The following is a 13938-nucleotide window of genomic DNA, read 5'->3' as shown; positions in this document are numbered from 1 at the left end:
CTTGAGCTGACCTAAGAGAGTTGGCTTCTGCACTGCTTCTTATCAGCATCCAAAAGGGCATACAAAATTCTTTGTAAACTAATTTAAAAAGCGTCTTGTTTATTCAGAGGCAACTGTGAATGGTATTTGTTCAGAGTGTAGATCACATCAACTGCATACCAGCCAACAACTTATTTCTCTCCTAAGAAGGAAGCCAAGTATCAGAGACACAAAGTACTAAAGATAAGCTTCTCAATTCTCAACTGTTCTGAGCTCTCAATAAAGCTACTGATGTACAAATTGGGGTGGGACCCAACTGTTTCCACCTGCAGGCATGTCTTAGATCCTTGGCTCTGGCTGGGAGAGGTGCTGATACCAGTGCGACCTTTAGTGCCCTTAGAAAACAAAACATAGGCTTTCTTATGGTCCTAATCAATCAGTCCTTCTGAAGAGGATTCCACCCCTTTCTTGAAGTATTCTTGGGGCAGAAAAACTATGGCTGAGTATTCCCATTTATAGGGCTGGCGAAAGCAAAGACATCATTGGTTTGCCCTTAGGAATCTTAAAAGACATGGCAAGTCATCCTTTCTTCTGCTTTGTGGTTGGTTCTTAGATAATTTGTATTTGATATTTAATGAGGGGGTGACCTCAGTAAGTAAAGAATGAATTTCTTTCAAAAGTGGTTCAAATAGTATATTATCAGGAAATTAAAGCTCGGTTGATAGAAGACATATCTGAGGCTACTGAGGCACTCACTACAAAGTATTTACAGGATACTGACTTGTGCTATTAATATACAAGTGCTTAAACATGACTCACAGCATCCACAGTTTCAAATCTGAGTACAATAAAATAATGGAATCTTTAAAATAATTTGATTTAGTTTTAGCTATAAAAACCTAGAGTTGACCAGACAATGGAAAATATTTGAAACATGAATAATTCAAAGATGTTAAAACAAATCTGATCCCTAAATGTCTTTTTAACATTATTGAGGTTAAAGCTCTGTGTATCATTGTGAAAGTAGGATGAAGTATCTGAAATAATCAATTTTAGATTACTTTGTGTCAATAATTAATTTGTCTTTTGGCCCCCCTAGGGTAAAAATATCAGTGAAACCAGTTGCTTTTTATCAGCAGTTCTAAGTGCTGAGTTTTCTTTTTCACAAAGTTACATTAATTGCTAACAATGGCCATGTTCTTGAGGCTTATTTAAGATGAAATAATCAGTGTCAGTTTGTATATCTGTGTGTCTGTATATAAATTCTAGAGGCAAAAAGTGGCCTTCATAAGTAGTTTCTATTACCCTCCCCCAGCCAAAGTTGTGGATTTGAGGCCTATGAGAATTATGTAAGGCTTTTAGCTATGTGTCTTTTTCAATGAATGGCATAGAAAAACAGCAATATGCATTTTCCAGTAATTTTCAAATTTAAGGATTACAGAGCATGTGGATAATTAGCTGCATGGTAAGTGGTTTTGACTAATTGATTTAAAAGAAAATATTCCCAAATGAATAAAGCATTTCAGAAGTAAGCACATCTAGGCAAAAAACAAAACAAAACAAACAAAAAACCCCCCAAAAACAAAACAAAACAAAAAACCTCAGTGTAGGAAAATTTTTGACTAAATGAAATATTGAAAAGAATTATATTTTTTCAGTGATTATGTTATAGTCAAGTCTACAGATTTGTATATTTTTAACACAAACATGCTTAATTGATGTGGCTTCAAGTATGGTTATTTTAAAACTTTGTCTCTTACTGGGAAGAAGAATAAACATTCCTCTGAGTACACTTTAGGTAGCAGTTAGAATTATTGTTAATTTATCAATTTAGAGGTATCTTACATTCTTAATTTTAGATACTCTTTCTTTTATTCTGGAAATTGCCCTGCTTCCTTACGCTTTTTACTGTAAGATAGAATAGCTCTAGCATTCTATAATTAAGCATCTCCTCCACTCCCAGAAGATAGAGATTTGTAGTAAAATTGGTTTTGTGAAGAGCTGACAAAGTGAGTTGTTTTTATTTTCATATTCAATTGTGTAAAGAGCTGACAAGGGGCATTTCTTCATATTTCAGTTGTTGGTATTCTCATATGCAATTGTTAATTGAGAAAAATAATATGCTTTATGAGAATGTAATAGTTTTTTTAATTAAAAAATTAAAAAAATTGTTAATGTTTATTTTTGAGAGGGAGAGACAGAGTACAAGCGGGGGAGGGGCAGAGAGAGAGACACACACACAGAATCCAAAGCAGGCTCCAGGCTCTGAGCTGTCAGCAAAGAGCTCGATGTAGGGCTTGGACTCACAAACCGTAAGATCATGTCCTGAGCCGAACTCTGACGCTCAAACGACTGAGCCACCCAGGCGCCCCAAGAATATAGTAGTTTTAAATTGAGAAAGTGAATTAAAACTGCTTTAAGATTTTGTTCTTGTTAAAACTTACTAATCAGTTGTCAGTCAAGTGTCAGTTAACAATTTACTTTGGATTTTTACAGCATGTTATACATTTTGTTCATAAAAACGGAAGAAATTTTGTACCTTCTCCCTGAATAAAAGATTAAAGAATTCTTTTTAGCTTTTTTTTTATTAACAAAATTTTTTTTTAATGTTTATTTATTTTTGACACAGAGAGACATAGAGCATGAGCGGGGGAGGGACAGAGAGAGAGGGAGACACAGAATCTGAAGCAGCTCCAGGCTCTGAACTGTCAGCACAGAGCCTGACGCGGGGCTCGAGCTCACAGACCGCAAGATCATGACCTGAGCTGTTGGATGCTCAACCGACGGAGCCACCCAGGCACCCCAAGAATTCTTTCTAGCTTTTTAAGGATCATCTAGCAAGAGATTCATGCTTTGTGATTAAAGAATAATTCTAGTTTTTCATCTTTGGCAATTTGTGTGCTTTGTTCCTGGTTTTGACTTTTTGTAATGTTTTTTTCTTTGTATATTTGTAATTTTTAGGGTAGTTTTTGTTTTGGATGTTGGTTTCTACAGCTTAAGTATCTCTCTTTTTTTTATAAAATTTTTTCAACGTTTGTTTTTGAGAGAGTGAGAGACCGAGTGCGAGTGGGGGAGGGGAAGGGAGAGAGGGAGACACAGAGTCTGAAGCAGACTCCATAGTCTGAGTTGTCAGCATCAAGCCCAGTGTGGGGCTTGAACTCATGAACTGTGTATGAGATCATGACCTGAGCCGAAGTCAGATGCTTACCCGACTGAGCCACCAAAGTGCCCCTTTCAGCCTCTCTTAACGAAGTGCACATGGTCAAGGGATATTCCAGTATTAGAAGGAATATAGTTATTTGCTTTGAATCAAATATGTGTCATACCACAGTTTGGTAAGTTTGAGGTCAATTTGGGCAAGATTCTAGAGTAAATTAGCAGAAGAATGGTTTTTGAATTCATAGAAAAAGAACCTCTAATCATTAGAAATGAAAGTGGGATTAGTAAGAAAAGTCTTTATTCATATTGGTGAGCATAGTTTTTTTTTTTTCAGCACACAACTTGGGCAACTCGTTTGGCACTTACGGGCTTCTGTTTTATCTGTAAAAATTATAAACCAATATTGAATAGAACTATGATTTACTGTTTGATGCTTGGTTAACTATTGTACAGTGTTCTATTTTACTAATATTTCTTTGGTGCTTTGTGTAGCTGAGAGACCAATATAGAAAACATTATTATTTAGGGTGCCTGCGTGGCTCAGTTAGCTAAATGTCCACTTTGGCTCAGGTCATGATCTTACAGTTCGTGAGTTTGAACCCTGCTTCGGGCTCTTTGCTGACAGCTCAGAGCCTGGAGCCTGCTTCAGATTCTGTATCTACCTGTCTCTCTCTGCTCCTCCCCCACTCATGTTGTGTCTCTCTCTGTCTCTCAAAAATAAATAAACATTAAAAAATTAAGAAAAAAAGAAAACATTATTATTTGATAGCCAAAGTTTCTTACAAAAATATTAATTTAATTATTTTATAACAGGTGACCAGAAATGGAAAGAAAAGTAAGCAGAATTTGTTTTGCTTCTGAACCAGATATAATTCATTTTCTACAAATTGCTTGGGAGAGAACGCTAGCATCTGGTTTTGTTATTACACTTACTGATGGTCAGTCAGCATGGACCGGAACAGGTAATGTTCAAAGCAAGTTTTTTAAAGGTGAAATTTCAGTAATGTGCTGTTTTTTAGTCCTCAGTGATACTTCATATTAAAGTGTTTCTTTAGTAGCTACTGGGTAAAATGAGCATGATTGCTTCTACGTGTTATTGCTGTCTAATTTACGTGTAGATTTGTTAAGATTGAATGCCATTTTTTTTTTTTTAATTTTTTTTTTTTTCAACGTTTATTTATTTTTTGGGACAGAGAGAGACAGAGCATGAACGGGGGAGGGGCAGAGAGAGAGGGAGACACAGAATCGGAAACAGGCTCCAGGCTCCGAGCCATCAGCCCAGAGCCCGACGCGGGGCTCGAACTCACGGACCGCGAGATCGTGACCTGGCTGAAGTCGGACGCTTAACCGACTGCGCCACCCAGGCGCCCCTGAATGCCATTTTATATAATTAATAGAAGGATAGGTAAATTAGCATGTAACCCAGTAAATTCTGGTTAGTAGTTTAGTCTTAATACTTAGAGTTGGTCAGGGTTTTTAAATGATGTCTTTATACAAAACATAAATAGTAGTTTATACATATATGTATTTTCAGGACCCCAGGGAAATACTGGGAGGCATAAGAAGGTGGGTTGGCTGGGCCAAGGGATTGTGTGGGCTTGGAGGAGTGGGGTGGTAGTGATTTGCTTTTTATTTCACACACTTATATTGTTTGAATTATTTTCTAGTATACATGCATTACATATGTAACAAAAACAAAACAGAATCCATGGTGTAAAATTTTGTAAATCAAGGTTCAAACTGTATGTGGTATTTTCGCTATTACTTCATGAAATAGACTTTTAATTTATGTTTGGCAGTGATCTTTTAAAAAGTCTGATGCCCCTGCAATTAATTATTATTTGTGGAACATGGCAGTTCTAAAGTGAAAATACATGGAATTATCTTTTGCTCATATAGCAGTTTTTATTCTCTATTAAAGTATTTTATTGAAAGACTTGAAAAAGTATTTACGCAGTTATGTAACAGTCATTTCTAGAGTTATGTTGTAAATAATGTTTTAGGTAAAATAAATTTGTCATGTTAATTTATATACCATTTGTATCTTCTATCAATTTTGAAATATTTCCCTAAAACTTGTTACTGTAATTATTATATCGTCTTTTAAAATTACATGGTAAAGTTTTCTTTCTTGGATGTTAAAAATTCTGTTACACAGTGCAGTCAAACTGAATTTATACTTGCAGAGTTTATTTATTTATTTTAATTCTCCTTTTTTGACAGCAAGGAATGCTGATGTAAGTATTATTAAAATAAAGAGTTTTCAAGGATAATGTTTGCAGTACCTGTTATGGTCTCTGTTTAAGCTGTAAATTTCCTTTTTTTTTTTTTTTTTTTTTTTAAGAGCGCAAGCAGGGGAGAGGGACAGAGGGGAGAGAGAGAGAGAGAGAGAAAATCTTAAGCTTAGCATGGAGCCTGATGTAAGGCTTCATCTCATGACCCTGAGATCATGACTTGAGCTGAAATCAAGAGTCAGATGATCAACCAGCTAAGCCACCCAGTTGCCCCAGCTGTAAATTTCTATGTAAGAGAAATCAGTTGTTGCCTTTTATGAGTCAGAACTTGTCAGGTTAGTTCTGTGTATGCTGGTAAAGGTGTACCCAGGTGACAATAGCTCTGTTTTGAAAAGGAGGTGCATAGGGTTGAAGATCATGGCAGTAGGTTAATGCCAGTTATCTGGAGAGAGAGCAGTTTCAACTGCACAGCCCAGGATACGAGTCCTAGGTGAAGTGGTTGCTTGTATGTAGGGAATACTGAATACTTTCTTTATAACATAGATATTGATAGTTGACAAATGGCTTATTCTGTATAATAAATTATGAGTAGACAGATGACTTTGAGATGCTTTAAGAGATGTAATTATCGAAAGAAAATATAAATTGTAATCTAGTTAGTAAACTTCATTCACCAAAGCAAAGAACAATAAAATGTCGTTTTAATTTTTTTTTTATTACTAAGGATTGGGAATAAGCGAGTGCTCCGATTAACTGTTAAATCTTGATTTAACCGGAAATTTAAGTTGAATTTACATTTATGGAACATTTTGTGTATGTCAAACAGAATGTGCTGGCAGTTGTTCTTAATACTATTATTATGAATATTGTTTCCCTAGGCTAGATTAATTAGGAGCAAGGAATGCATGTGATTCATCAGTTATTGTTTAGAAGTATCTAGACCAGTGCCTAGAAAATACATGCTCAATAGATATTCTTTGGAAGAGAGAATGAAAAGATGCCTCAAACATATAAAACTTGCTAGGAAAGAAAAGAAAGAGAATCATTTATTTTAGAGTTAGCATGTTTTTTAATGAAAACTCCAGTTGTATATTTATTTAATGTTGACATTAGTCGTAAATGTAGTATATTTTGTCGTTTGTTTTCCAGCTAATGAATAGTGTGAGAAAAATGTGATGTATGATTTCTGTATCCTTGGTGAATTGTTAACATTTTGGCTTCCTTACTAAACAGGCTTTCAAGCAGAACATTTTATAATGCACCATATATGGTCATTTTATTTTCAAAAATATTTAAGTTTTAATCTCACAAATGTTTTATATCTTTCATTATTCATTTCTATTTTCTTGTGTACATTTCAGGGACAAAGTATCAAGCCAAATAATATAACATTGTTTCCATGTTTAGTTAAGGCTTATTACATAAATATGATTTGGTTTGGCACTTTATAGATAGACAATAACATGATTAAGAACATTGAAACAATTACATAATTGAAACATGAAAATGGATTTCCTTCCTATACCTCATCCTGTTTTTTTGTACAATTTTTTGATTGCTGCAACCTTCAATTTGGATAATTTTTTTTCTCTTTTCATTTGAGTGAAATTAAAAGGATGTGGGGTTCCTTTTAATCTCCCACACACTAAATTCACTGATTTCTTTTCCATTAGTAATGTTTTATCTAATGAATGTTTTGAGGTCTAATTATCATGTGGTCTGTCATCACTTCAACATTATAGAGGGTTATATCGCAGAGTTAAGTCACAAAGTAGGTTAATGATTGATGACTATTATGTGACCTTTATAAGAATTTCAGTCAGTGAAGAGAAACGTATATTACCCATCTCTAGAGTAGTTTAAAGTTCATTGAAAAGTAAATTAAACTTTATTAACACATTTATTGTCACATAATTATATCTACTTATATGTGGCCTAAGCATTGATATTTAGTGACCTATTTGGAGATTATATGACAGGGTTCAGTGGACAAAGGATTTTTAATAAAGGTAGTAGAGTACCTTTGATGTGATATCATCAAAGATCCTTAATAGGGGGCGCCCGGGAAGCTCAGTTGGTTAAGCGTCTGCGTCTTGATTTTTGCTCAGGTCAGGATCTCACAGTTTGTGAGATCGAGTCCCACTTCAGGCTCTACAACTCACAATGCAGAGCATGCTTGGGATCCTCCTTGTGATCCTGTCTCTCTCTCTGTCCCTCCCCTGCTCGCATGTGCTCTCTCTTTCTCTCTCTCTCTCAAATAAATGAACATCAAAACAGCAAGATCCCTAATGGGATAATAAGGTGGTCTTCGAAGCACTGACACAAACCTAGGATATGCACGGTCTTCGGTTCCTTATGCATAAGTATCCAAAAGAAAAAAATCTTCGTTCCTTATTTACATCTTCATCTACCCACAAATAGTGTTAAAATGATGCTTTCTTGATTCCTACATGTCTGAGAACAATTCCTTGGTTTTTGGTCATGTTGGCCTGCTCCCTTTTTATGCCATTATTATGCGGTTCAGCTGTATCCTTGCTGAATTTTATTATTTCCATGGCTTTTATTTTTGGTCACCAAAGGTTTTGGAACATTGAATGCTTACAGCTGTGCTTCTTCCAGATGTTCTTAGCACAAAATTCAAAACTGGTGACCAAGTTTTTCCAGGATTGAAGTTTTAAATAGGCAGTCAAAATTTCACATTTACCATTAATGGAAATGTTCAAGTACATTTTTTTCTGAATTTTTTTCTCACAGTTTTTAAAGGGGGAAGTGTAAATAGAAAATTTCCTTTCATGTTTTTTTCCCTCAAAAATGGCATGTTCCATAACAATAATCATCACAGCATTTCACAGATGGCATAACATAAGAGAATATCGAAGAGAATACCTAAGATGTTAGCACTTGAATCTAGGCTGCATAAGGCTGGCATTTTTCTCTGTCTGTTAAACTTGTATCCCTGGTGCGTAGAATGTTACCTGGCACATAGTAGATGCTGATTAAGTATTGTTTTGAATAAGAGAGTTGAATGAATAAATTCTCTGAAATATTTTCAGGTAGGTATCTTTTCATTTTAATGAAATTTAGAATGCTTTTTACTGGATGTTTCATCAGTAGACATAATTTTCTTTTGTGTTTTCTTATAATTTTTTTCTGTAGTGGCATTAAAGATGGTTTCTACAGATGTATTTCCTATTTCTCTGTGAAATATTTTCTCTTCCTAGGTCTTTATAACTTCAAAATGATAAAATATGAAATTATTCCTTAAAAGGAAGCATTTGTCTTCTTATTTTTATGTTTTTGGTTTTTTTTTCAGAAGCACCAATAGGGTATTTAGAAGGTCAGTTAGATTTCATAGTGGTGATCATCTTAAATCTGCCTTTGCTTCAGAGATAGACAAAATATATGAAAGTATTTTAGAAGCTGTAAAATCATGTAAAGAACATAAAATATTTTTAAAAAGAATATAAAATATCTTTATTCTTACCTCTTTTCAAAGTCTGTGTTAACATTCATATTTTAATATCAGAACTTACCAAAAAAAGGTAATGAAAAATATATGGAGATATTTCAAACCCTTTTCTTCATTGCCTGTCATGAGGCTTCCAGACACACTTGATAGGATTCAGACCAGTGGAATGAAAATCCATGTTAAATTTTTGGAGATTCTTTAGTAAAGATTCCATTGTAGTATATTCTGTAGTATATCATACTAATGTATTTTTTTTAATATCATGGAAAGAAATAGTTTTTCCAGTGTCCCGTATCTGCCTTACCACAAAACAAAACAAGCAGAGAGACGATAAGTATGAACCCCAGTTTGACCACGTATCTACTCTGTGTCCATAGAGAATTACTTGCTCTGAGCCTCAATTTTAGCATTTGAGAAATGAAAATGTCTATCAGTGTTATAAGGGATAAAATGGATAAATGTAACCTTTGAATATAAAAAGATGGGACCACATGAGTCTTTCATCATTGCAGTAGCCTGAATTGACACAGGAAACCATCCAACCACACACGTTTCAAACAAATGTTAGGTTAAATCTTGTAATTTGAAAAGCAAAAAGACACGTTGCAGCTTTAGAATGTAATAAAGGGAAATCCCCGGTGCCATCTATGAAAAGGTATTGGGAAACCAAAGTGGTTAATGGGAACTAGAACTTAACTATAGGTCCATGGAATATCTGAACTAGATGTGTGTCTAAATGACTGTGACTGCACTACCTGAGTGGGGCGGAATGTTGAGAGTGCAGGCCTCTCAAGGAACTGGAACTCGCTCTCAATGTCAAGAAAGGAAACTGAAAAGTTATCCTGTGAATGAAATCATCCTAAAAAAGAAAAACAGAACAAAAACAAAACCTACTCTCTGGTTTGAAGATGCAACATAGAATCAGACCAGTCATGGGGCGCCTGGGTGGCGCAGTCGGTTAAGCGTCCGACTTCAGCCAGGTCACGATCTCGCGGTCCGTGAGTTCGAGTCCCGCGTCGGGCTCTGGGCTGATGGCTCAGAGCCTGGAGCCTGTTTCCGATTCTGTCTCTCCCTCTCTCTCTGCCCCTTCCTTGTTCATGCTCTGTCTCTCTCTGTCCCAAAAATAAATAAACGTTGGAAAAAAAAAATTTAAAAAAAAAAAAAAAAAAAGAATCAGACCAGTCACTAAGAGCTATGAGTGAATAAAAGCGTGAACAAAAATCAGGGACGCCTGGGTGGCTCAGTCATTTAAGCCTCTGGACTCTTGATTTTGTGAGGTTGAGCTCCACTGGGGCTGCACTTTGAGCACAGACCTTGCTTAGGAGTCTCTCTCTTTCTTTCTCTCTTCCCCTCCCTCCACTCTCTCTCTCAAAATAAATAATAAACTTAAAAAAAATCCACAAAAATCAGATCTCTAAGCCTGTGTTACGTATGAATGAGGGGTGGGGGATTTACCTTTGAACTCTGCTTCAGATGTAAAAAAACAAGTGAAGAAGGTAACTTTCAAAACTGGTCCGGAGCTGTTAAGGCCTATAGAGACTCCAAGAAAGTTAAACTAGCAACCTTCATTTAAGGCCACCTCTGTTTCCCAGATCAGATGAAACTCTGGCTAGAGGAGAGTCTTGTTCAAACATTGCAAAGCTTGAAAGGCAAAAACCAGAATGAGAATGTGTCAGCAGGTAGTAGAAATGGAATTAATACTCTAAGAACCCTGCATGGAGACCAATCTCAAAGAGATTTTAAGTATATTTAAAGCCTTCCAATATTTAAAGGAAGGGTGTGGAACAGGATATTATGAAAAAGAAAGAGAATATCTAGAATTGAGAATATAATTGTTGAAGTAACAATTTCTATAGATGAATAGAGCATCAGCTTTCAAAATACCTAGGTGAGAGAATTGGAAGCCGGATCTGTAATATACTGTATGTCACACAGGCGACACTCAATAAATATTAATTCCCTTCTCTTTTCTTCCTCATCACTTGCCTCATCCACTTTCTTTATTGTTGGCACATAATGAGATGAGAAGAATGAACTCCATTTTTACTTTAATTTGACTCAGCCCATGTGAGTGAAAAATAGGCTATAGACTATTTTATCTCTTTAATAATTGAGACAAGAAAGATGTTGTAAAATACTGAGCGTATTAATCATCATAAGGAATAATTTATCTGACTTTGACATAGGAGCAGGTATACAAGACGGTAGTTTTTCTAGTAAGTTACAATGCATGTATTTCATTTGAGGGCAGAAAAAAATGCAAGGAGTCTAATGTTTTTCAGATGAGATTTGAGGCTAAATTAACATGTTTCTTAAAAACTACTAGGTTCAGGTGCACCTGGGTGGCTCAATTAAGCGTCTGACTTAGGCTCAGGTCATGATCTCATGGTTCGTGAGTTCGAGCCCCGCATTGGGCTCTGTCTGCTGTCAGTTCAGAGCCTGCTTCAGATGCTCTGTGCCCCTCTCTCTCTCTGCCCCTCCCCTGTTCACACACACTCTCTCTCTCTCAAAAGTAAATAATAACATTTTAAAAAATTGCTAGTTCAGTTAAATGGTATAATTTTACTTAAAAACGTGTGATATGGGGATTGGTTTTACCTTTTGTTTAAATTTCTGTAACATAAGTGATAAATTAGTAGCAACAGGTAATCAAGTATGTTCTCAGGTTTAGGAATTTATTTTTCATTTTGAAACTTATTTTTGTCCCCCATAGTTTCCGAATCAGAGATTTCTCAAGAAGCTGATGATATGGCAATGGAAAAAGAGAAATATGTTGATGAACTGAGGAAAGTATTGATATCAGGAGGAGGACCAGCTGATGCATACAAGTTTGATTTTTCTAAAGAGTCTTGTCATTTCTCCTTTGAGAAAAACCTGAAAGATGTTTCAGTAAGTAAAACTTTCCATAATACTGTAAGTGGTAAAATGTCAGAGCATTTATTGAGGAATTTTCTAAGTAACTAGCTTATTACCAGAATACCTAGGAAATCAAAGTTTGAAAAGTACTCTGTTTCCAAGTTGGAAGAATGCTTCATTCAACATTATAGTCATTAAATGCTTCATATTAATTAATTGTGGAAAAATAATTATTAGGAAATGTATTTAGTTGCTAATGGTTTAAAAATAAGGATAATAGAGATAATTACATGAATCAATAGTTCTGAAAAGTGGGGTCAGAAGCTTTGGACCATTGAGGCAAAGTTTATTGTAATACGTTTTGGAAAATACTGATTTTAAGAAAGAATATATATTTTCCAATAATATTTAATAATGATGACTTATTCTCAACTTCATTAGAATGTATTTGAAATTACAAATCGAAAAAATTAAGTTCAATAAGACATGTCCTTGGGAATTAAGTTATTTTATTTATGTATCAAACTTAGAAATACTAAAATAGGAATAAATTTCAACCCAAGTTTTTCAAGGCTTACATGCTTTACAGACAAGAATATCTGCTACTTGTCCTCTTTAGTTCCTATACCAATTCAGATCAAAGTGGGTGGTTTCTGTATCAAACATATGCATCAAAATGTACTGTTTATATATTTTACCTAAGTTTATGGTATAATCAGAGATTGAATTATTTGCTTTTGACCAGTGGTTTATCATTCTGATACGACGTCTATAGTAGAATACAGGGAGGGAAATTTTTAGCCCATTATGTTTAGAGACAGTTATTGGCAATTTGTGCTGGAACTAAATTGAGTTAAAAAAATTCCTTTAAAATGACTCTTTAATTCAGAATGATTAAAGGGATTTCACCAATTAGAGAAACATATAAAGCAACAGATGGAATCATTATTTTGAAATGTATGTTAACCTATAGAGAATAACACAGAGAGACTGGCTTCGGTAATTATTTCTGTTTAGAAGATACATACTTTTTCTACTTATCCAATTTATGTAAGTTTCAACATGCTGAGGTCCTTAAAATGATAATCTAAAATAGGTTAGGTAAGGTCTGAACTGACTACTGAAATTTTGTTATATATTGCAAAGTGTTCTTTCCTATGACCGAAGCACAATCAAATGATGTTATGTTCAAAAGAGCTCTCGACTTTTTCTTCTGATACTTTGAAGCAGATTATCATCAAATTGGAAGTAGTACCATTTCCCATTCAACAAGCATTCATGTGTAATGACTGACATTATTTCATGTAGCTAGTTTCTGGTTTTTATCTGTTTTATGTACACTGATGCATGAGAAATTCCAAGATTGTGAGTTACCTATTGGAAGCCTGAAAGGCTTTTGCTGTATTTGATTTGGGGGGTTTGCTTGGATTTGGATGGAGTGCTTGGAAGTACATCTGATTTTGCTGCTTTTGTGAAGAAAGAACTTCAAGGATTCATGATCTATGTCTTTTACAATTGGCTTGGCATGAATCAGCATTAAAAACTGTGACAATTATCCTAAAAGGTGTCTTGCTTACCACCTTGGATATAATCAACTTTATTGAGAGAGAGAAAACCTTGAAATGCTACTTTTCAACAGGTTTTCTCAAGAAATGGAAACAGAATAAGCGATTCCCAGTATGTCCCAGGATATGTCTTAGAGCACTACACTGTAGTGTAGCTAACTGTTTCCTTATTTTTCATCTATTAATTTGCTTATGAGAAAAAGAAATGGTGCTCTCAGAAGAGTTTCATGAGTTTTTTCATGAGTTGGCATACTTGAAAGATATTTTTGGATATTTGAATGAAGTGTAACTTTCAGTTTGTGGTGCTGTGGTCAGCCTTATGGATGCAGATGAAAATTACAAGTTCATTTGGCCAAACTGCCATGGGAATCTCCCAGTGCTTCAGGATGTGTTTCTGAAATTGAATTTCATAGTGACAATATCTTGTAAATTCATCTGCTGGCAAAAATATGCGGACACGGGGCGCCTGGGTGGCGCAGTCGGTTAAGCGTCCGACTTCAGCCAGGTCACGATCTCGCGGTCCGGGAGTTCGAGCCCCGCGTCGGGCTCTGGGCTGATGGCTCAGAGCCTGGAGCCTGTTTCCGATTCTGTGTCTCCCTCTCTCTCTGCCCCTCCCCCGTTCATGCTCTGTCTCTCGGTCCCCCAAAAATAAATAAACGTTGAAAGAAAAAAATTA

At 35.3% G+C, this 13938-nt stretch overlaps 1 protein-coding gene across 6 annotated transcripts in view; it reads left to right on the top strand.

The window, feature by feature from the left end:
• Positions 1–13938, top strand: part of XRCC4 (X-ray repair cross complementing 4) — a 304053-nt gene that overhangs the window by 10274 nt on the left and 279841 nt on the right. For all 6 annotated transcript variants that reach the window (XR_015248246.1, XR_015248244.1, XM_086697415.1 and 3 more), the window contains exons 2-3: positions 3952–4100; positions 11555–11730. Coding sequence is in view for 4 of the 6 variants with exons in the window: in XM_086697415.1 (XP_086553541.1) it covers positions 3962–4100; positions 11555–11730 (315 nt within the window). In the remaining 2 variants the exon portion in view is untranslated. The remainder of the gene's footprint in view (positions 1–3951; positions 4101–11554; positions 11731–13938) is intronic.

Source organism: Puma concolor, chromosome A1, assembly GCF_028749965.1.
Source record: "Puma concolor isolate L17-30 chromosome A1, mPumCon1.1.hap2, whole genome shotgun sequence".
Taxonomy (NCBI): Eukaryota; Metazoa; Chordata; class Mammalia; order Carnivora; family Felidae; genus Puma; species Puma concolor.
This window is presented reverse-complemented; position numbering and strand designations above follow the sequence as displayed.